The sequence below is a fragment of the Rhipicephalus microplus genome, chromosome 1 (assembly GCF_043290135.1).
Source record: "Rhipicephalus microplus isolate Deutch F79 chromosome 1, USDA_Rmic, whole genome shotgun sequence".
NCBI lineage: Eukaryota > Metazoa > Arthropoda > Arachnida > Ixodida > Ixodidae > Rhipicephalus > Rhipicephalus microplus.
Window position 1 is genome coordinate 24,155,285 of NC_134700.1, and position 23,835 is coordinate 24,179,119.

At 44.1% G+C, this 23,835-nt stretch overlaps 1 protein-coding gene across 13 annotated transcripts in view; it reads left to right on the forward strand.

Moving 5' to 3' along the window:
• LOC119178046 (uncharacterized) overlaps window positions 1-23,835 on the forward strand; it is an 831,732-nt gene that overhangs the window by 481,194 nt on the left and 326,703 nt on the right. For all 13 annotated transcript variants that reach the window (XM_075869285.1, XM_075869292.1, XM_037429209.2 and 10 more), the window contains 3 exons: window positions 15,297-15,464; window positions 19,698-19,831; window positions 23,198-23,468. In XM_075869285.1, the coding sequence (XP_075725400.1) occupies window positions 15,297-15,464; window positions 19,698-19,831; window positions 23,198-23,468 (573 nt within the window). The remainder of the gene's footprint in view (window positions 1-15,296; window positions 15,465-19,697; window positions 19,832-23,197; window positions 23,469-23,835) is intronic.

Consider the following 23,835-nt stretch of genomic DNA (forward strand, 5'->3'; position numbering starts at 1 on the left):
CTCATGTGGCGCAAAAAATATTTCGTTGAAGCGAGAGTTTCGTAGTAGTAAAATCGAAAAAATATAGCTGATCTGAGCTAGCAAAATAAAGAAATGTTTATTCTTAAAATTTAAAATGTGTCCGCCGCTTCCTATTCTTTCCCAGTTGTGTCATGACGCGATTCACAGTCATGCACAGCGAAGACATGGTAAAAAAGAATGCTGAAACAACGCCTACAACCGCTTTCTTAAACATACTTAACAGTTGCATTAACACGTTAACACCAGCAGCTGTCCGCCATCGAAGTGTACGACAATGCCGAGATAGAGGCAGGGTATCGTGGAGCGGTGACTTTTGCCTTATTCTATGCCATTCTTATCATTCATCACTGGCGGCTAGCTGATTTGGTTGATAATACGGATGAGCAGCCGCTCTGATTAGGCACCACACTGGCCAAGCGTGAATAAGATAAGCATTGGAATCGGAAAAGGCATCGCTCTGCGTTTGCACCCCGCAGCTGCGGCAGCTGCGTGAAGGAAACCATGAACTAGTGCTGCCAACCTGCGAAGCCACTTTTTCCCTCTCTGGAGTGAAAAAAAATCCCTAGATTTCCCTACATTTTCGTGAAGAGCGGTGTTTTTGAAGAATAATGTGTTTGGGCTGTGGAAAAAGATTTCGAAGTTCACTTTTATGATATAATAGTGCATTTGTTCAAAAATATTAACTAAAATCTTTCTGCTGAAGGGAAAAAAATGTTGCAGTAAAATTGCAAAGTGTTAAACAACATTTTATTGCATGAAATCACAAAGGTAAAGCGATCATTCCATGGGGGAGGGGAAAAAAGAACATGTAGTATCACGGTATTTGGTAAAAATCACCAAGAAAGAAGCAATTATTCCGTTCACACACAAGCACACAACATTTCAAGAAAGAGTACTTATATTAAAAAGCATTGCATATGGGCATAAATGATCAAAATAATATCTAAGAACACTGCTACCTGATCAATGCAAAACACGAAATTTTACACTACTATACAGTACTCTTGTAATAGCATGCAAGTTACAACATAATAGTACTGATAGTCAGATTTAGCTTATAAAGCTCAGTACATAAAATATTCCGGCGAGCAAGCTTATAAGATTAATCCAATTTCTGTTATTGTGTTATTATTTTGCCGCAATTCTATTATTTTACAAGTCTCTTGCAGAAAATGCTTTGTGCTGTTCATATAAAACATGAAGCAATGCATGTTTACATAACTTATAGACAATATCTTGAAAAACGTATTCTGAAGCTTTGTCATGATATATATATCTGATGCAGGATATTGTTATGAAGAATAGTTTTAACTATGAAAACATATTATGCCAGCTGGCAGTTCATCCCTCGCAACCTGCTGAACGGTTGCGAAAAAATATCTTTATTAGAAAAATTGACTGCCGCATATTCGTTTCAATATATCCTTGCAGTCTTCCACCGCCCACTTTTTTTTCATCTTTTTTTTTTCAGCTGGACAAATAACTGCATACACCCAGCCTACTGCTCTAGCCGTGCACTTTTCACAGAAACCTTGGTGATCTTGTCGGAGCCACATGGCTCCGTGGGGCAGCTCACTATAGCGTGACAGTGTTTGCAAAAAAGGAAAGAGGAAAACCGATAAAAAAAACGAGAAACCGAAAGAATAACGCCGCGGAATAAAAAAGAGAAAACAGGAGGTTGTTTTGAAATGAGAGGTTGTTGTGACCGGCCCTGTCACCCCCTTGGGGTGTAAAAGAGAAAAGGTTAAAGAAGGAACAAAAAAGAGGTTATGGGCAGGAGGTCCCTCCGTCAATCTGCTTGCTTCACGTGGAAGCAAAAAATTTCCCTAGATGTTCACAAACTTCCCTTTTTCTCTACGTACAACTGAAATTCTTTAGATCTAAGGAAATTTTCCTAGAGTTGGCAGCCCTGCCATGAACTGAGCGACTGAGCTTCAGCTTTGGATCGTCTGCGGCTCGAAAGCAAGCCAGTGACAAAAGCAGGGCCTGGCAGGGCAGTCTGATTGCCATCGTTATCGAGCAATGGCGGCACCCGAGCTTGCTGAACAGGGGCGGTTTCTGGTGGTGCGAACGTGTGTTTTAGACTTCGTCGACGTATTTTATTGTTCTGGAAATGCATTTAAATGTTAAAGATTAGGTTTCCTGTATAGCAATAAATATCTGAACCTCGAATTGCATCGTGAAATTTCGTTGAAGTGGGAAGGCAGGGAAAAAAGTGTTCGTTGTGGTGACAATATTTATGCATTGATTCCCATGGACTGCTGACGGGGTACTGTGACTTTTTCGTGTTAGCGGAAATTTTGTTGAAGCGGCGTTCGTTATAGCGGGGTTTGACTGTATTGCCTTGAAGACACATGTACAGCTTCCCAATGAAAGCGGGAACGTCTTTGTCAAAAAGATGACCCGGCTGTTCCGTCACACTAACCCCAGAATGATGGAGAAAAAGAAAGTGAGCTTCCTTATGAGGGGTGTGAAGCCAGAACTCTTCGCCAGACTTATCAGGAACCCGCCGAAGACAGTCGCTGAATTCCTCTCGGAGGCATTCACGATTGAGCAGATGCTCGATATGCGGACACTGCAATACAACTGCAGCTTCTCTGCTGCAAGCTATGCCAACATTCAAGCGCTGGAAATCACAGACCTGCGTGAGACGATCCGAGCGATCGTGCAAAAGGTGCTGCGGAAATGGCTACCTTCAGCACAGCCTCAAGTGGACTCCATCGCGGACGTCGTGCACAAAGAGATCCAACAATCGCGGGGCGTTCCTCAGCTTCTTCAGCCTCAGATGCAAGCCATCAGCTGTGCTGCAGCAGCCCTCTGTGGGGCCCCTCCTCCACCTCATGCCAAGACGCAGCATCACCGCAGTTTCGCTGCGAAAAAACATCACCGCCCCCACCGTCATTATACCGCCCTACGGCCGGCCAGAGATAGACGCCGAGGAAAATCAACGTTTGACGTTGATCATTGCCCAATCATTGCCCACCATGTGATCATTGACTACTGCAGGGAAGCTGACCACACCTGCCGCCGGTACAAGTATCGACGAATGGGGCAATGCGGTTTTTACGTGAACGCGCCATGTACACAGTGGGGTGAATGGTCTCAAGATATTGCCGACTACCTCGCAGGAGCACAGTGGACACCCCGGCAACCTTACCGTTCCCCGTTGCCAGGCCGCTACATGTCACCAAAATGGCGACAGTACACCGACCCTACTCGGAGCCGCTCTCCGAGCCCATACTCGAAAAGCTAAGGGCAGCAACCGATGAAGTTCTTGCTGTAAGATGAACTGCCAAAGATCATTCGCCGCCGACAACAACGCCGCGACAAAACTTCAAGAACCCGACGTCACTTCAACATAGTCCCAACGTCGAAACTTCGCGGCCAGAAGAAGTCCTGATGACGCAACATCGAAACAGCGGTACAAACCACCGAAGCCGTGATCCGAGGCCACGACCCAACTGCAATGCATGACGACAAACCAGCGAACTCGACGTACTATTTGACGGCCACCAAGTCACTGTTCTCGCCTACACTGAGCCGATTAATCCGTCGTCAGTGGGCCTTTTGCGATGAAGTTGAAAGAAAGTGATGACTGAATGGCAAGGCCCAGAAATTCGGACAGCTTTAGGTCATTTAATAACGCCGACTGGAGTCTCCACAGCAGGAGTCATCATCAATAACCAGAGTTATCTAGCGATAATAATAATACTACAATATTGCTCCAGGGATGTGATACTCGTGATTGACTTCCTAAGCCAACACAGTGCTGTTATCAACCTGAGCTCTGAATCAATAACATTAACCTCAGAAAACACGCTTCGAACACCCACAACACCCACAACACCAACACCACTCATTACATGTGCTGAAAGACGTAGTCATTATTTCGCCTTGCTCAAGTGTTAATAAATGCTTCGCATTTATTAACACTTGAGCAAGGCGAAATAATGACTACGTCATTGACTACGAAATACTACGACAATGACTACGAAATACTACGACAATGACTACGAAACAATGACTATGTCAAACAATGACTACGTCAATAATGACTACGAAGTTCGCTAAAAAATGCGAAGCATTTTTTAGCGAACTTCGGCGACTTTGAGCGTATCTATCTATCTATCTAGCCGTCTATGACTTTTAGCTCTCCAGGTTGTTTCGGTAATGGTATCGATACCTCACTTGGTGTGGCATAACATGACTGTATGACGATCATATTTGACTAATCATAACATGAAAGTTGTGACATTTATGTCATGAATGTCATCATTTACATTTCATGGTCCTGCTGCTCTTGCCATGGTTTCATTCACATGTCATGTTGCAAAAATGGTATGATATGACATGATTGCATGCAGAAGACAAGCGACAGACGCTAACCTGAAAATCATGGTATGCCTGTCATGCAACAATATGACAACATGCCATGCTCATGATGCGCTCGCGGCTGTTTCACTAGCTTCGCTTGTACCAAATTCGGTATTACGTGACGCGAACGAACGACATAGGTAAATGACACATCCAAACATGATTATCACGACATGCGTGTCATGCAACATTATGACTACATGCCACTGATGATGTGTTCGCGGCCATTTCTCTAGCTTCACATATGCGAAATATGGTATTACGTGACGCCAATGGATGACGAAGGTATGTGACTGGTGCAAACATGATACTAATTAGATGCGTGTCATGTGAGAACATGACTACATGCGATAGTCAAGGCACCAATACATTTCGGCGTAACGTGGTGTGCGTGCTCGACGACATACATTTCGTCGTGTCACGCCGGCATTGCCACGCCAGGCGCTAGTCGTGCCATATACTCGCAGATGCACGCTGCGCTGCATTGCTTTGACGCATGCGCGTTTTAGTGCGTCCTGCGTCCCCCCTTCACGAAAAGAGGGAGACACAATGTTGTCTGGGTAACGCATCTGCGCGAGCGCCGGTTGCCGTCGGGTCGCGCCTGGCGTCAAACTATAGAGTGCTCGCGTTTTTCTAACGCAGCGTCGCTGTGCGCAGCGTGAACGCACGTCAACACTACATTGTAGTATATTGGGCCCTTAATGATGGGCTCGCGGCCGTATTGCTAGCTCCACATAAACCAAATTTGGTGTTACATGACGTCAATGGATGAGAGAACAAATGACCACCTAAGTTTCCGTCTCCCCTTCGTGCGTTTGCCTTCTCTGGGAATCCAATCAGCTATCCTTAATGACAACCAGTTATCTTGCCTACGTGTTAAGTGTCTGGCACATGTTCATTTTTTCTGACTTCAACTATATGATATCCTTCACTCCAGTTTGTTCTCTGATCCACTTTTGTTGCACAACGCCGATAGAGTGGTTGCGTGTCCACTGGTGTTATATGAGGACGGCTCACTGCTCTCCCATAGTTGAGTACGAAGTGCTCGAGTGCATCAAACACTTTTTCTAAACACACAGATGTAGTCAGGGGTTTGCCCATAAGACAGGAGCCAGCCAAAGCCTCGGGAGATGTTGAGGAGAGTAGTCGAAGCTGTTAACAGGAATATTTGTTAATATTTTAAATGCAAAGCATTTCTTAGTGAACATTGGTGACTTTTAGCGTATCTATTTATCGATTTATTTATCTATCCATCCATCCATCCATCCATTCATCCGTTCGTCCGTCTGTCCGTCCGTCCATCTACGACTTCTAGCTCTCCATGCCGTTTCGATAATGGTATCGAAGCCAAATTTGTTATGGCATAACATGACTATGAGGAACATATTTGACTGGTCATAACATGAAAATCATGACATGTATGTCATGAATATCATGATTTATATTTCATGGTCCTGGAGCTCTTGCGGTGGTTTCGTTCACATGGCATGTTGCAAAACTGGTATGGCGTGGCATGATTGCATGGTGAACACAAGCGACAGACCCTAACATGAAAATCATGACATGCGTGTCATGTAACATGACTACATGCCACAGTCAAGGCGACAATACATTTCGACGTGACGCGGTGCGCGACCTTACCGGCGTTTATTTTGTCGCATCACGCCGGCGTTGCCATGCCAGGCGCCGGTCCTGCCATATACTCGCAGGCGCGCGCCGCGCTGCGTTGCTTTAATGCATGCGCGTTTCAGCGCATCCGACGTCCCTCCTTAAGGAAAAGAGGGAGATGCAGTGTTGCCTTTGTAACGCATCAGCGCTACATGCAGCATGTCGTATTTCACGGCGGTTGCCGTCGGGCCGCACCAACTGACGCTGGTCGTGCCTGGCGTCAAACTATAGAGTGCTCGCGTTTTGCTAACATATACCGTCGCTGTGCCCAGCATGTGCGAGCGTCAACGCTACATTGGAGAATATTGGGCCTTTCGTTATGCGCTCGCCGCCGTTTTGCTAGCTCCACATATACCAAACTTAGTTTTATGTGACGTCAAAGGATGATGAATTATATGATTGGTGAAAATGTGATAATCCTGACACCCATGTCATGTAAGAACATGACAACATACTACGCTCATAGTGTACTCACGGCCGTTTTGCTAGCTCCACATATACTAAACTTGGTATCAGGTGACGTGAACAGATGACGAAGGTAAACGACACACCCAAATATGATAATTATGAAACTCCATTTACCTCCACCTCGTAACATTGTGCTGATTTTTAAAAGGCATATCAACATTTCTCATTCGTGCTTTGATTATCATCGATTCCCACTGTATGTAGGATCTGCCAATTTTTATTTCAGTCGGTAACGAAACACCCACAGACCTTGAAGGTGTCATTGAGGGCAACAAGCACCTGTTTCTTAGCCATCAGATTTGCGTTGCAAGAGGCATCACTGCGTTGAGTCGTGGGAAATGTAAAATAATGCTGACAAACAGCCAAAAATACAGGCACCTCAACATCGGTACGGCGATTGCCTCCATGGGTGCCAGTGATTCCTTCGTCTTCTTGGACGCTTCCAAACCTGCCTCGACAAGTTGACGTTCCGAACCAGATTTCGATGTCAACTCGAGCCTTCCGAAGCTTAAACAAAAACAGCCCAAGACCCTGCTCCTGAAACACGAGGACTGCTTTTCGTTGCTGTCAAAAATTTGCCCGACCCCAATCGCGAAACATCGCATCATAACAAAGGAAAGTTTCAGACCACTACGCAAAGCCCCTTCAGATTTTCGACGCGAGAACGCTAGGTCGTAAAAAAACAAGACGACATAATCAAGCCATCGAAGAATCTCTTGGCGTATTTCGTGGTGTCGATGAAAAAAAAAGGACGAAACCCTACGTTTCTGCATCGAGTATCATTGCCTAAACAAAATGACGAAGAATGACGTTCATCTCCTCCCACAGATAGACGACACCCTGGATCGACTTCACATCGCTAAGTACTTTTCGTCGATGGACCTCAAGGCCAGCTATTGGCAAATCGAAGTCGACAGGAGAGACTGAGAGAAGACTGCGTTTATAACACCACATGTTCTTTTCGAGTTCAAGACCATGCCCTTCGGTCTTTGCTCGGCACCTGCAACTTTTCAACCCATTATGGATACAGTGCTAGTAGGATTGAAGTGGCAGACTTGTCTTGTTTACTTGGACGACGTCGTGGTGTTTTCCTAGAGCTTCGAGAGCATCTTCGCATCTTGAAGCTGTACTCCAAGCCATCAAGATGTTCAGACTCACTCTGAAGCCAGAAAAGTGCAGATTTGCTTACGAGGAGCTATTGTTCCTGGAACATGTGATTCTGGAGTTCATCCCGATCAGCTGAAAATGGCCGCCATTTCCGACTTCCCGCTGCCCACGGACAAGAAGGACGTGCGCCGATTTCGTGGCTTGTGCGCGTATCACAGGTGGTTCGTCAAAAAATTCGCTTTCATTGCCGGAGCGCTCACTAACCGTACCAGGTCCGACGTCAAGTAGGAAAAACCATAGGAGGATGCATTTAAGGAACTAAAATGACGTCTGCAGACGCCTCCAATACTGATGCATTTCAACGAGTCCGCCGAGACGGAAATGCCGACTGACGCAAGCAGTGTAGGACTTAATGCCGTTCTTGTGCAGAGGACTGACCGACTGGAAACAGTCATCAGTTATGTCAGCTGGTCACTCTAAAAAGCAGAGGCCAACTATTCTACACACAAAAGGAGTGCCTTGTCATTATATGGGCTCTTTCAAAATTCTGCCCCTATCTTTACTGCAAGCCCTTCAAAGTTGTGAGCGACCACCATGTTTTGTGTTGGCTAGCTAACTTGAAAGCCCCTTCAGGTTGCCTTGCACGGTGGAGCCTGAGATTTCAGGAATTCGACGTTACCATTGTTTACAAGTGTGGAAGAAAACACACTGATGCCCACTGCCTGTCTCATTTCCCCGTCGAACCGCCTCCGCCGAACGACCCAAATGATGACTGCTTCTTGTGAAACGTAAGTGCCGACGACTTCGATGAGCAACAACGAGCTGACTCGGAACTCAAGAGCCTCGTGGAATTCCTCGAGGGTAATAGCGCCACTGTTCCGAAGGTATTCAAGAGAGGGCTGGCATCGTTCTTCCTGCAAAACGAAGTTCTCCGAAAGAAGAACTTCTCGCCCCTTCAAGCTAATCACCTTCTCGTGGTTGCCTCAACAGTGAGACCAAAATTTAGCCTTACACGACGACCTGACGGCTGGACACCTTGGTGTTTCCCGTATGCTTGCAAGAATACAAAAAAAAGCACTATTGGCCACGACTTGCCACCGATGTCACTAGTTATGTCAGGGTATGCTAAGACTGTCAACGACGAAAGACACCGCCGACAAGACCAGCAGGCATCCTTCAGCCAATCGAACCACCTCACCGACTGTTACAGCAAGCCGGCATGGACCTTTTGGGTCTGTTTCCTAAGTCGACTTGCAGAAAAAAATGTATTGTTGTCGCTACCGACTACCTCACGCGCTACACCGAAATGAGGACCCTGCCCTGAGGTTCTACAGCCGAGGTAGGGAAGTTCTTCGTTGAAGACATCATCCTGCGTCATGGCGTCCCAAAGGTTCTCATTATGGACAGACGTACGGTGTTTATCGCTGACCTGACTCAGGCTATCCTGAGATACAGCCAGACAAACCACCGCCGTACAACGGTGTGCCACCCACAATAGCCCGACTGAGCATCTAATCAAGGCCATTGCCCACATGCTAGCCATGTATGTCGACGTCGAACACAAGACGTGGGACGCCATCTTTTTGTACGTGATCTTTACATACAACAGAGCGGTACAGGAGACGACGCTGATGTCGCCATACATGTTAGTCTGTGGAAGGAACCCAACCACGACAAAATTTAGGGGTGCGATCATTTCGCGAGTGCGATCATTGCGCGACTGAATACGGTAGCACGATCTGACTTTTGTTAGGATGCAAGTGATAATCTGTAAAATACGTAACATTTTAAAACTATAAAAATGATGAATCAAATTGAGGATAATATGTTCATATAAAGGGGCCTTGCAACATTTTTTGATAATTTTACTAGTATCATCAAAGAGTGTGCAATGGAAGTCACAGGTACAGTCACTAGACAGGACACTGGCAAACTATCTCAGGACACGAAAAATCTTATTAAGGGAGGACAAACCATGAAAGCCTCAAATGCAACACACGAAAGAGAGCTAGTGGAGCTTGCAAAGTAAATCAATAGACTTCAAAAGCCAACGTCAGAAGGTATAACGTGGAGAGAATCAAGCAGGCTGTAAAAAGCGGCAGAAGGCTAAAAGATGCGAAAAGAAACTTGTGCTTAGGCAAAAATCAGATGTACCGTATATACTCGCATAACGATCGCACTTTTTTTTTTAAATTGACTCCAGCTTCGGGATGCGATCATTATGTGGGGTAAATTTTCAGTATAAAAATATTCCGAGCACCGAAAATGCAGAATTCATCAGGATTCATATGATAGCTATCATGAACATAATCAAAAATAAAAGTAAATGAAGGCTTACCTTTGTAATTAAATGCACGCATTACGCAGGAGCTGCATGCATGGCACACTGCCCTTTTATTTTTTACCCTAAAAAATAATCCCTAATGACCCCCTAACCTTCCTTCAGACTCCGAAGCGTCACTGGTGTCAGTGCCGTCACCACATGATTGCCTGCCGGAACCGGCAGTGTCTTCACAGCCCCACAGAGGGTCATCTTCCATTCCGTCGAGCGCGTTGGAAATGCCAGCGACAGTCCATTTCGCCGCAAGAAGTGTGTGGTCCAGCCGGAACTGGCGCGGAAGTCCTTTGTGGCTATTCCCAGCCTCCGGGAAACTGTGCACGCCCACGTCCGTATCATGTCTAATGACACTGCATAATCGTCCTTGCGCATGTCCTTCACGTATTTGAGGACTGCCTTTTCAATGTCAGGGAACTTGCCAGATTTGGGTCCGCGGAAAGCCCATTGCATGCAGTTAGTAGCCATGAGCATGCCGCGCTGTTTTTTTCAGTATTGGATCCGGATTTTGTCGACCCAGAAATGTCTGCCCGAAGCGCGGTGCCCGTGCTCTAGCGCGTAGTCAAGCGCCTTCAGCTTGAACGCGGCAGTAAAGCTCGCATACCGCCCCATGGTGAAACGGCGCTACAACAGACGATCACAAAGCACAAAAAAAAAGTGGTCTTAGGAAAAAACACATTGCTGCGGTATGAACACAAGTCTACCAACAGGTGGCCGCCGCTGTAACAGTGCAGGATGTCAAAACAAGCGTGCCGGCTGACGGAACGAAGCGACCGCATTTTTTTCTTCTTTTTGTCAGTTATGGACGTTGTCAGTCTGTCACGCATACAGTTGGCGAGTTTTGAAGAGTTATTAACGCAACATTCGACAGATAATAAAGGCGATGATCATCGGCTAGACTTGGCACCAGACATATCGATGCGACAAGTTTAGGGTGCGATCATTATTCCGGGAAAAAAAAAACGAATTTAGACGATAAAATTTTGGGGTGCGTTCATTACGCGAGTGCGATCACTACGCCAAGAAATACGGTAGCACGATCTGACTTTTGGTAGGATGCAAGTGACAATCTGTAAAATACATAACATTTTAAAACTTACTTTACTTGGAGTATATAAGCTGGCATAACAAGCTTTTAAGTTAAAAAAATGATGAATCAAATTGAGGGTAATATGTTAATTTAAAGAAGCCTTGCAACATTTTTTGATAATCTTACTAGTATCATCACAGAGTGTGCAATGGAAGTCACAGGCGTTTGACTCATTCGAGACATCAGCATTAATGCAGGCACTACAGAATCGGGCCATTGAACAAACCTACATAAACATAGTGAAAGAAATCTACAGTGGATACACAGCCACCATAGTTCTCCATAAAGAAAGCGACAGAATCCCAATAAAGAATGGTGTAAGGCAGGAAGACACGATCTCTATAATGCTATTCACCGTGTGTTTAGAGGATGTCTTCAGGACCATACATTGGAAAGAGTTAGGCATAAGAGTCAGCAATTGTCTTTGTAACCTGCGATTTGCTGATTACATTGCCTAGATGAGTAACTCAGAGGCTGAATATCAGCTCATTATTACAGAATTGGACATGGAAAGTAGAAAGGTAGGTCTGAAAATTATACGCACAAAACTAAAGTAATGTGCAACAGTCTCGGCAGAAAACAGTTCAGATGAGTTGAGAGATGCTGGAAGTTGTAAAGGAATACCTCTTCTTAGGACAGGTAGTAACCGAACTCTCATGGTTTGGCGGATGTTTAGGCTGAGCTAAACTGTGAGAGTGAAATAACTAGAAGAATAAGAGTAGGGTTGATCACATTCGGCAAGCATTCTCAAATCATGAATGAAAATCTGCCACTAACCCTCAAAAGGTGCTCCTGCTAATACTTTGCTATGGAGCAAAAACCTGGAGCCTTACAAAGAGGGTAGAGTTTAAATTGAAGACGACACAGCGAGCGATGGAAAGGAAAATGATAGGTGTAACCTTAAGAGACCAGAAGATAGCACAGTGAGTCGGGGAACAAACCGGGGTTAAGGATATGGTTGTTGAAATCAAGAAGAAGAAATGGACATGGCCCTGGCACGTAGTACGTAGACAGAATAATCACTGGTCCTTAAAGGTAACTGACTGGAGTCCCAGAGAAAGGAAATGCCCGAAGGTTGTACAGAAAGTTAGGTGGGCTGATGAGATAAAAAAGTTTGCAGGTATAATGAGGCAACGGAAAGCACAAGACCAGGTTGATTGGCAAATCATGGAAGAGGCCTTTTCCCTGCAGTGGGTGTAGCCAGTCTGATGATTATGATGATGATGATGCAAAGCTTTTTCAAGTAACCATGGAATTGATTCACCGAAAAGCTTATTGCCTCACAAATTCACTGTCACAAAAATTTTTATAATTCGTCCAGTACGAACAGAGTTGTAAAGATTTGTCACATGCTGCCATTGCATCATCTCTTCTTGTTCATACGAAAGTGCTGGAAGCTAAGCAGGGAGGGATGGCATGGGGAAAGAAAATACATCACGTGCGCCTAGTGACCATGAGCACTTCTTCTCTCTTTTTGTCTTGGAATAACGCGGATTTTCAGTGCGATCATGCAGACACGCGTAGCCAAGTCATGGCTTCCTATGGTGGCCCCAGTAACGACCAAGTTCGCCATACTCAAATTAGCCAGCGGCTGATAAAATGACTGCGACAAGTGATTTTTGAGCTTGTGGTGTCATATGCCTAAAGATCAGAGTAATTTTTATCAGACTGTGAGAATCTATTGTGAATTGCAGATCGCATTCTGCACTATAATATTTGGCTAGCATGTTCTCGGTTGCCTTGGCTACTGATTGGCAGCATTTTATGACCAGGCTCAAAAAGTGTAGCAGGGCCCCTGTAAATTTGAAGTAGGACAGAGCGGCAGAGTGGATTTTTCTTCAGTGGGTGTTTTCACGGCTTATCACTCCTACACTGCAGTGAAACCACCTTTACAAGCGATTACATGCGGATTGGTAGTCATCTATTCATTCATCTCAGATACGTTGAAATTTTCAATAAATCAAATTCAAATTGAAGTGAATTTGAATACTATACTATTCGTTCAAATGTTGGAAACCTTCGCATATTCGCACAAGCCTACATAGAACCTGTTGCAATGCGTCTAAATGAAATTCCAACAGCAGTGAAAATGATTCAAGTGATGGAGCAATGACGACGTCATTCAGCAAGTCAATCCCCATCTCTGTAACTTGGAAAAAAATGAACACCTGTACATTTTACAACGTGGCAGGAATGGGTTTATGCATTTCTCGTTGTCAGTTCTGCTGGAGTGATGATTCAGAGCTTTTAGGTATTCATACCTATTGAAGTTTACCAAGCTGCATGAAAGAAGAAAAAGAAACTTTAGACTAGCTAATTGTCATTGGCTCGCAAGAGTTGTGACACGTGCTTGCAAACGAAGTGCCGGAACATGCACCTGCTTGGCAAACATCTAAGCGCCCTGCTTGGAGCTTTAAATGCGAAGCATTTTTTAGCGATCTTCGGCCACTTTGAGCATATCTATCTATCTATCTACCTATCTATCTCTATTTATTTATCTATCTCAATCTATTGACTAACCGCAACCTACCTACCTACCTACCTACCTACCTACCTACCTACCTACCTACCTACCTACCTACCTACCTACCTACCTACCTACCTATACCTACCTACCTACCTACCTACCTACCTACCTACCTACCTACCTACCTACCCACCTACCCACCTACCCACCTACCCACCTACCTACCTACCTACCTACCTACCTACCTACCTACCTACCTGCCCGCCCGCCCGCCCGCCCGCTGCCGCCGCCCGCCTATTCACCCTTCCATCCATCTATCCCATCCCATTCCATCCATTCTTCCCATCCCGTCTGTCCGTCCATCCGTTCATCCATCCATCCAACTCGCTCACGTTTAGGTGCTCTTGGGAGAGGGGTCACCCCTTTAACTTGGCGGGAACCAAAATTAGCATGTGAAAGTAAGATGGTTTGATGAATATGACGCACTGGTCAAGACATAATAATGTCACAATCCCTTTGTGTACAGCGTCAAACACTTCCTTCCAGTATGCGGGTATGTGCCACAGGAGATTAACGTATCTACCCAAGAATGATGGGAACACACGTGGGCAATTTGAACATGCGAGCATTGAAAAATGCCTGACATCGATAGCATTAGCCCGAGGAATGCAAAAAATAACTGTCAGCGTCCCAGCTGAAATTGAACCCAAGCATTCTGCGTGGCAATGAAGCATTTTACCATAGAGCTACGCCAGGTTTTGAAACTGCTTTTCAAACAGACGCTAAACTTCGTGAAACGTCAATAAGGGTTGCAGTGCTGTCTACCCAATTTTATAAACATTACATATGTATTCCTTTGATACAGTTGTCACGTCGGGCTAATGTGAATTGTGGTTAGTTGTCATGCGCATAAGTTGACTAAAGTAGCAGCGCCCAGGACCAGCATCTTCGCGAGCATCAGCGCTGCGTATCACCTCCTGGTGTTGCTAATACGTATGTTCCAGTTTGCATCATTGCGCAAGTGCAAACAACTAGTTATATAAACATCTGCAGCTCCTCAACATATGTCTGTGCATACAACATTTGTACATATACTTAGCGTGATTTCATAACGTGTCGCTCAATGAAAGAATGGCAACCGGATCACCTTCCCTCCGCATGCTTCGCATAACGTCGATTCCCAGATACGTGGGATCTACCTAATTTTCTTCCAATACATCATTCATGTTCTTTTGGTGCGGGTTCCAAAACTATTGCTGCGTATTCTAGGATGGTTTTAAGAAGCGTAGTGTACACTGTCAGTTCACCTTGAGGAGAAGTGCCAGTCAGTTTACGCCTGAAAAAACCTAGCTGCATAAGTGCTCACATTTCACATATAAAGTACTGCGCATGGTTTTCTTTATTCTTTATTAATCAGATACCCCGCAGCGCCCGAAGGCGTTATAGCAGGGGGGTTACATCAATAAATGACGTACATCTCCGTTCACACACACAATACAACTTTGTTCACACATAAATAACTGAAATACGTTTTCGTTCACACACATAGTAGAATTTTGTTCACACATCAATACATCTTCCTTCAGGTTACAACACGGGTTTACAGCAGTGAATAAAATACACCTTCGTTCACACTATGTACTTACAATTCAGTTAGCCTGTTTCACTGTTTAATCTAATGGTTAGTCTATCCACTGCGTTATGCTAGACTGCTGTCGTGGTAAAGGCCCTATCGCTGTATTTTGTTGTTCCTGTGGCTTGTGCAGTGGAAGCTGAAATAGCGATAGAGACCCGACAGCTCTTGGAGACTCGTCGATTAAGTGAAGAGGAGCGGGACCAGCTGCACCGCCTTGTTGGTGATCTACGTGAAAGCATTGACCAGGCAAAGATTGAGAAAGACGCTGCACACCGGGATGCTGCCAACACTTTTCGAGGTGACCTGTTGTGTTAATTATTGTGTTATGAAGTTCTGCTCCATGAATCACTTAATGTCTGCTTTACTGCCTGTGCAGACCTCATCGCTCACGCTGTCATTAGCATGTGTCTATGTGCGACACTGTTACATGTGCACTGTCACTACAATGCCTGCGTTGCTCTGCTAACAATGCATACTTTCAAGTTTTTTTCTCAGCGCATGAACATAGGGAAAAAAAAATGCTCGAGTAGACTTAAAGAGCACAGTACTTTTTGTCTACTTTCTTCTTTTTTTCTGATGTTCGCATGCTGAGGAAAAAAGCATGGCAGTATGACTACACACCAAGTAGCCCAAGCTTCCACTCTTGTAAAGTGCATACCCTGTTTTGCCTTTAGCAGTAGTGTGCCTGTGAGATTGAAGCACTCCTTGAGCAGTGACATTCACAAGCTCCTACAGTGTGCAGCTTGTATTGACCCTTGCAACAGTATAGTCTGCATATCTTAGCACATGATTGGCCACGTGGTTTTGTAGCAAAGAGGCCAATCACAGATTGGCATATGGTTACCTTGTGTATCCTTCCTTTGATGTAATCATGAATAAAATCCTTGTTATGCGTTAAATTATGACCAATGTCAACTATTGAGATAAAGTACTCATTAAATTTGTTCGCTAGTTTTGCACCTCTGCATATTTCATTATTAGTCAATTGTTTGGTAGATATAATAGCATTTACAGTGATCCCTCTGCTGTGCTAACTGTGCCCAAATAAAATTTGCTTACTTTAAGTTCTATTATTTATGGAGAAGATACCAAATTTTAAACAAGATGCTTGCACTCTTCACATGTTTAGGAACGTGTGGGCGAAATTTCATCCCAGTCGAGAGATCAAAAGTACTTCCATCATGAGTGTTTGGCAGTCATGGCTATTTTGAGCATGTGGCTTTTGTTAACTCCTCATACAAAAAGCAATGGCAAGCAGCCAGGTGACGATTTCAAGGGAACTCTAGACAGTGAGCTCTTTTTAGTTTTTACTAACCACCTTATGTCCTTTAAAAGTCACTTTAGCCTATTTCAAGTTTAGGTTGAATCTTCAGTTTTTTTTTTTTCGTGAAATAGAGAAACTAAACCCGTGAAAGCAAATAAAAAGAAATAAGCAATTTTTGGATGCATTTTTTACTCACATGTTCTTTTAATGGCCTACTCCGGCAATTTTTCAAGGCCAGTGGATCCCAATAAGTTCGCTGGGTACGTGCTTTTGCGCATTTTCATCATTTATGCCAAATTGCAGGCATGAGAAATTCGCTAACTGATTGAAAATTAATTTCAAAAGATTGCCTTGAAATGCTCATCTGGCTTGCTAGAATAATTAGCAACACTGTCTGTGTACGTTTTGCATTTCAATGAAAGTAACGCAGCTGATGGTATCGCTACAACGTTTATTGTGCTGGCCACAAGGCGACAGCAGCGGTGTTTGGCACAAAAAAGCTTACTTTCTTCCTCTGTGGTGTTTGGCTCGTGCTTTGCTGGCCTTGCTTTCACTGTGTTTATACGCCTCGCCGGTGGTACCAGTATTCGACTTACGGTTCTTACCAAATAGTACATCTTGCTTAGACAGTGCGCCGTTGGGTTTCAATTTTGGTATTGCGCCTTTTTTCTTATTAAAAATAATTTTCGAATTTTCTGAGCATTTCGGCTATCAGGCTCTTGACAAGAATGTCTCAGGAACATAGAAGGATTATTACCTTGCCATGTTCGAAAAATCGCCGGAGTTGGCCCTCAAGAGCGATTTGAGAGTTGCTGATATTCGAATGATTACACAAGTTGGTGCAAAGCAGAGGAGACAATTTAAAGTGATCCAAGGGAAGATAAAGCTGCTATAATTAAGAGCAAGAGGCCTGTTATTTTGCCATATAATCTTTTGCGAGAAGTTAGGAAAATTGCTGTTAAAGTTATCTTTTCAGCCTTGCAAAAGTTAAACAGCTTGTGCAAAGAAGGCAATGCAGGAGAAATGACCCAGAAGTCAATTTGCGAGGTCAAACCTAAAAATATGTTCGTCGAGTGTGTGCAGAAGGTGTGGTTTGTAAGATTCTATTATTGTGGGGCAGGTACTGCATTGAAGCAGGCGTAGTTGTGCCTGTGTGTGTAAAGTTACTTGGTGCGCTAAGTTACTAGCACCTGCTACTAACCCAGTAGCACATGGCAAGAAGTGTTGTTTTACTGCAGTTTACTGCGGAGAAGCTGTCGTAGCCCGCTATGAAAAAAATACTGTTTAAAAAAATTTTGGAGGGGCTGTGCATTATGGAAGAAGGTGAAGAGTACGGTTGTGTCAGGTCTCCTTTTATCATTCCAATGTCGGCTCAGGTAAATTTTACAAACAGCTCTCAAATTCTTTTTAACAGCCAAGCTGCTCAAGTTGATTATAATTTTTCTGTTCGAAACAGAAGCGACAATCATCAAGAACTGGCACGTGCTCTCCTATTCTGCTTCACTCCCAGAACACATGTGCTTATTTTTTGGCCTGGCCTGACGTGTGTGACAATCACAGAGTGCAAGGACAAAATGCAGAGAAAGAAGGCAAAAAACAAGTTCTTCCCAAGCCGGGATTCTATGCTCTGCTAGCATGCCTTGCCAGCCGAGTTGTTAGGACACATACCCTCACCACTTTGTTATTCAGGCACGCTAGCAGCGCGTAGTATAGTTTAGCAAAGAGGAGGAGAAAAAGGAGGAAGTAAAGCTTAGCCCAGAAAAAAATAAAAAGACAGAAGAATAAGAAAAAAGGGATAGAAAGAAATGGAGTGAGAAAGAGAGAAAAAGGATAGGAAGGGAGAAGCGAGTGAGAAATAGACATAGGTGAAACTAATTTTCATGTGCTTCTGGGCATGAGGCCTCTGTTGTTGCTGTTTATTTATTGATGTTTTGAGGTCAATGCATTCATATGCTAATTAATTTACTTGAAAATGTAATATCGTATCAATCCTGTCCATTGTATTGCCGATCAACTGAAAGGCTAGATATTCCACTTCGAAGGTGCCTTTTCTCCAGTTTCCTCCACTAATTGGACTAGCTCTGTGATTTACCAGTGTTTCGCATTGTTCTGTGAGAGTGCAATTCAGGTCATGAAAATGTATTGTTTTTTAATCTCAAACCTTTGGATTGGGAAGTGACACCAGTTTGTTTATAGCAGTTGCTGAAACAACCAGAAGTGGCAAATGAGAGGTTTGTAAAAAAATGCACTACGGTCCAAATGTGATATTGCTTGTCAGTTTTTGCTGTTTCGAAGAGAGCGATATTGACAGGAAGAGGGCAAGATCTTGTTTCTCGTCTAGTATACTAGCTTATTTAATCGGAAAGTATGAACTAAGCAAGTTGTGCATTTTATTAGGCTCCTAGTTTCCCAGTTTTTCTCTGCTACCTCTCATTGTTGTGTGCTTCTCAAAACAGCTGGGCCCTCGAAACAGACTTTTAGAGTGTACTCTTATCACTTACATTTGCAGCACTAGGTCGTCTCGAGGATGTTCGTGAATGCAACAAATCTGTGCTTTCAAATGGCTCAAAAGATGGGAGCAGATACATTTTTACTGCATTCCTTATGAAAAAGTGCGTCAGTACTGACTCGTTGAGGTTCCTTACTCGGCGACAATTCTTCTTGACAGCACTGTGGAAGCTGCAGATCCCAAGTGAACGCCTGCTACAGCGCCAAAAAATAATACTTGAGTTTTTTTGTTTTCTCATTTGTTTTGCTGAAATAAATGCTGCTTTATTAATTATAATACTCAAACAGTTTCAAGAAATCATAGGTAAAACATAGCTATTGCTCAATTGGCCAGAATACCTTCTTTTTCTTTTCTTTGGTTATACAGCTCCTAGCACACCTGTTTTTCAAAGTAAACATGGCATCTGTGACTAGGTGGGTCATTGTGAAGCGTGCTGTTGAGATTTCCAAGAAGTATATACATGATTACGACACTAAAATGTAAATATTTTAATGTTTCTCCCATTCATATTTTCATCTATATCAATTTTTAATTGAGTTAACGTTGCGGGCAAGCTATACCGAAATCAGCTTGAAAGTGCTGCACTACTTGCGAAGCAACACCAATATGCGGAAGCCCTGTCTCTGTAGCTTTTACTCCACTGTCAAGATAAGTTGTCACCGGGTATAGACTTTGCTGTCGTGTTATGTCAGGAATTTGCTATCTTCGATTGAACCTTGGCTTGTGATGAGGCTCCAACAGTAGCTGCTGGCTTGCAGAGATGGAGACCTTACGGGCAGAGCTGGCGGCCGAGTGTGCCCGCTTGCGGGAACAACATCAGGAGGAGCAGCGAGTGCTGCGAGCCGAGGCAGAGGCGAGACTGCAACGGGAAAGGGCTTTCTGGAAGGCCAAGGTGTGTGTGCTCTTGCATGTTTCAAGTTACTTTTATTCAAAGGAAATTGTAATAGCTGTATTTTCTAGGTTTACTGCTGACATGTTCTTATGCAAGAGTGTGCTAGTATATGAGGAAAGTCATGCGCGCATGAGCAAGGAACATGTTTATTTTTTATTTTTTTTATGATAAATTATGCAGGTGACAGCATTGGTAAAATAGTTTAATCTTGTTACAATGGTGGCACAACTGGAGCTGGACAGTTTCAATTGCACTATCTCGCTACCCTGCTCGCCTTTTACAATATGCAAAATTTTTTCTACAAACGAGGTCGCGTGGGCAAGTTTTGCTTTCATTTAGTCAGTAAGGTCATCATCTGTGTGACAGGCTCCTTTTTAGTATGATTATGATTTAGCTGTGAGATTTTTTTTTATATTACTATAATTAATCATCACAAGCTTAGTGCTACTCTGTCTTCTGTCCTGCCAAATCGTTTGCCATTGATTGTACGAAACCACATGGTGCATTTATTTCTAAAGTATTTATTGTTTGCCAGTATTGTATTTATCTGTCCCTGCAGTGTTATTTTTTGTGCAAGATTTTTCATCAGTTTTTACGTTCAATTGCCACATGCTGTTGTTTGTGGCCAAAGTAATGAACCTTTCTTGTACAAATTCCTTACTTATTGCACGTTTTCATTTGCATAGTGTGTCAACATTGTTTCATCTTTTCTCCCAATGTTCTATTTGTTTTTGTTTTGAATTTCTTGTTGCATGATGTAGCCCGCCCTAGAAATTACACTCCTAAATACGGGCCTTTAACAAGGTTTGTACAGCTTCTTAAAATCTTTGAATATCCTTGATATTGACAACATAAAGTCAAGGTTCCTTGAAACTCCTTGAAAACCAATGAGCTCCTTGTAATCCTTGCATATGCCACAATACTTGTTTGACTAGAGAAAATTAATGACTTATCACTGTGTCACGCACATTTTAAAGGGCCTTTCGCTTACGAATGACCACAAAATAAGCTGTGTTGACTAAAAGGCATTTGGGACTTTTAGTTTTAAATTGCACAGTTGCCACAGCGTCCAGTAACTAATATCGATTGAAATTGAATCCAATCTAAGTCATATCACTTGGTCGAGTTATCGTCCCTAAATATGGCTAGTCTGCCAGTTCTGCCCTGTCTTTGAGCTAGGCCATGTCTGCAGTATTCGTAGAGTTTTCTAAATATACATTAGAGGGAACTCTGGTGCTAGTGTCTATGGGAGCTGCAACACATGGTGCTTCAGTAAGCATGAGAATTATGAGTATGACGTAAATTTTTCTAGTCTGCCTACTTTCGGCTTTGTTTCGCTTCGCGTGGCTTGAAGCTGCTTTGTCACGAAATAACAATCAGCAAATGCTGGGCAGTTACACTTCACCACATCAATATTTTAGGCTTACCATTTCGAATCACGTCACGAAGTTTGAAAAAATTTGTTTTTTCCTTCAAAACCAAATCGAAACAGCAATAAATGAAGCCACAAGTGTGATTCGTCGCCCGCTAGCACAAAGACAAGGCAAATTCATGCCATACCCATAATGTCCATGGTCGCTGCACCATCGTAGCCCCAGTGTCCCTTCTAGTTAATTTTAGGTAACTCTGTGGCAGCATTAATGCATGTGCAGGTGGCACTGTGGTACATCGGAGCAGGTGCTGTAGAAGCTGCGCAGGCAGAATCGGGGGTGCATCGTTTTTTTTTCTTTTAATATTGTGCGCCCGCACGGAAGACTCATTTCTATGTGGGAAATGAGTCTTCAAATAGAAGAATGGGGCCGCTTCAGAGAGAGCAACACTTTTCGCGCAGTCTTTTTCCATAGAGAGCGCAGCACGTAGAAGTGTATACCCGCTGATGGCTGCCGACCAAACAAGTGCTTCCAGTGACTGCGACCGCACCCTTAGAAGCAAATCCACAGGGGCTGTTCAAGCAACACCTCCCATCCTTTTCATGCTCTTTTAAGAGGTGTTTCCTCTCAGCTTGCTGGCAGGATGCTATGTTGGAGATGGGCTGGCTTGTTTCATTGCTCGTTTGATCCTTCACTCGCGCGTATTTATCCACGGCTAGAATTTGCAATGGTGGATTATTTCAGACCTTATACGGGACACAATGGCTTTGGCAATGAAAAAAACTCATTGAGAGTATCCATATAATTGTTATTGCAATAATAAGGCGATTCCATAACCTAGCTGCTAGTTGGAAAAAGTTAGCATTGAACACCAGGCTGTGTGATGGTAGCGTCCATCAGGTGACTATGTATTAGAACCTTGAATAAACTGATGTCGGGATGCCTTACTGTACATGTATTGCTATCACTGTAAAGAAAAACAAGAAGCATTTATGTAGGGATTTATTTTTTGAAATGCAAATGTGAGTTATAATCAAATATAAGTGATTCTGTGTTCAAAAATGAAAGTAAGGAAGGAGAATGGATTGAGAGACTTGTTTCTTTGTTAGACTGATTAAATGAATGCAACAGACAATGAAGGCATAGGGTACTATAATTGCTTTCTTTAACTGTAGTGTAGTAAATAGGGCATGCAATGAAAAGGCTTTAGAAAGTACACAACTTAGCATTACTAGGGATTGAACCTTCAACCTTTGGACAACACATCCGATGTTCTATCAATCAACCTACGGCAGTGGCCGTACCCCATCCATATCATCTGTTTCCATCTGTGTGATCTCAGGAGTGAGATCTCTCATAATCATACGGTGATTTCGGGACGTTAAACCCCACATATCGCCCCGCCGCGGTGGTCCAGTGGCTAAGGCACTCGGCTGCTGACCCGCAGGTCGCGGGTTCAAATCCCGGCTGCGGCGGCTGCATTTACGATGGAGGCGGATATGGTGTAGGCCCGTGTGCTCAGATTTGGGTGCACGTTAAAGAACCCCAGGTGGTCGAAATTTCCGGAGCCCTCCACTACGGCGTCTCTCATAATCATATGGTGGTTTTGGGACGTTAAACTCCACATATCAATCAATCAAACCCCACATATCAATCAATCTTGGGAGTGTAAGCTAGTGCCACTCATAGCCATGGCAGCGAGTGCGGAACATTGTTTTTGAGCTCTAGATGCCATTGCATCGGATGCAGACACATGCATCACAATGACGACCTGCCAAGGCACCCATTGTCCTTTGCCTTGATGTTGTTTTGGCGGTACATCGTGCGCTTGACATCTGGTGGCAGTGTCAGGTGGCCCTTTTCGTTTGGCGGTACATCGTGCGCTTGACATCTGGTGGCAGTGTCAGGTGGCCCTTTTCATTTTGTGTGAGAAAAGGCTTCATAATGGTTAATTTGCCATCATGCGTGTGAAAGTATGCTGCAATGCATGCTGCAGGTGTCGCTGTGCGACTCGGAGATGCGTGCCGTTCGTGCCGAGGCCTCACAGCTGCAGGAGCAGCTGCGGGAGGTGCAAGAGCAGTTGGTCCTGGATCAGGCTTCCCACCAGGCACAGGCAGGCCAGGCGGCGCTGCAGCGCACACAGGACCAGACCGACTGGCAGCGTCACCTACTGCATAAGGGCCAGGAGCTGCACCAGTTGCGGCTGGCTGTGAGCACAGCCCAGGGAAAGACCAGTGCTCTCGAAGCTCACCTAGAGGCCGTGGCAGGTCTGCTTGCTTCTTCCCTGAGCTGCCTCACTAGAGTGTCACACCCGCAGGCTCATTGCCAAACACTGCTTCGGCTGGTCAGGAAAAAAATGAGAAATCTCAGTAGCCATCAACAATTGAAAAGAAGCGAGCACTCCCATCACTGTTAATAAAAAAAATTTTCGGTGTCTCTGCCAGGCGTTGTCTATTCACAGGAATAATATGAGGCATAAATTCTGTGTATCCATTGGCGTGTGCACCTGCTTAACTCTAGGAAATGTGCATTGAACCAATGACACCGCGGTGCGGGATTGAACGGAAGGAATTGGCGTGCTCCATGCAGCAGCCCACCCGTAAGCGAAGGCGTGTCAGGCTGTTTGCGGTGCTT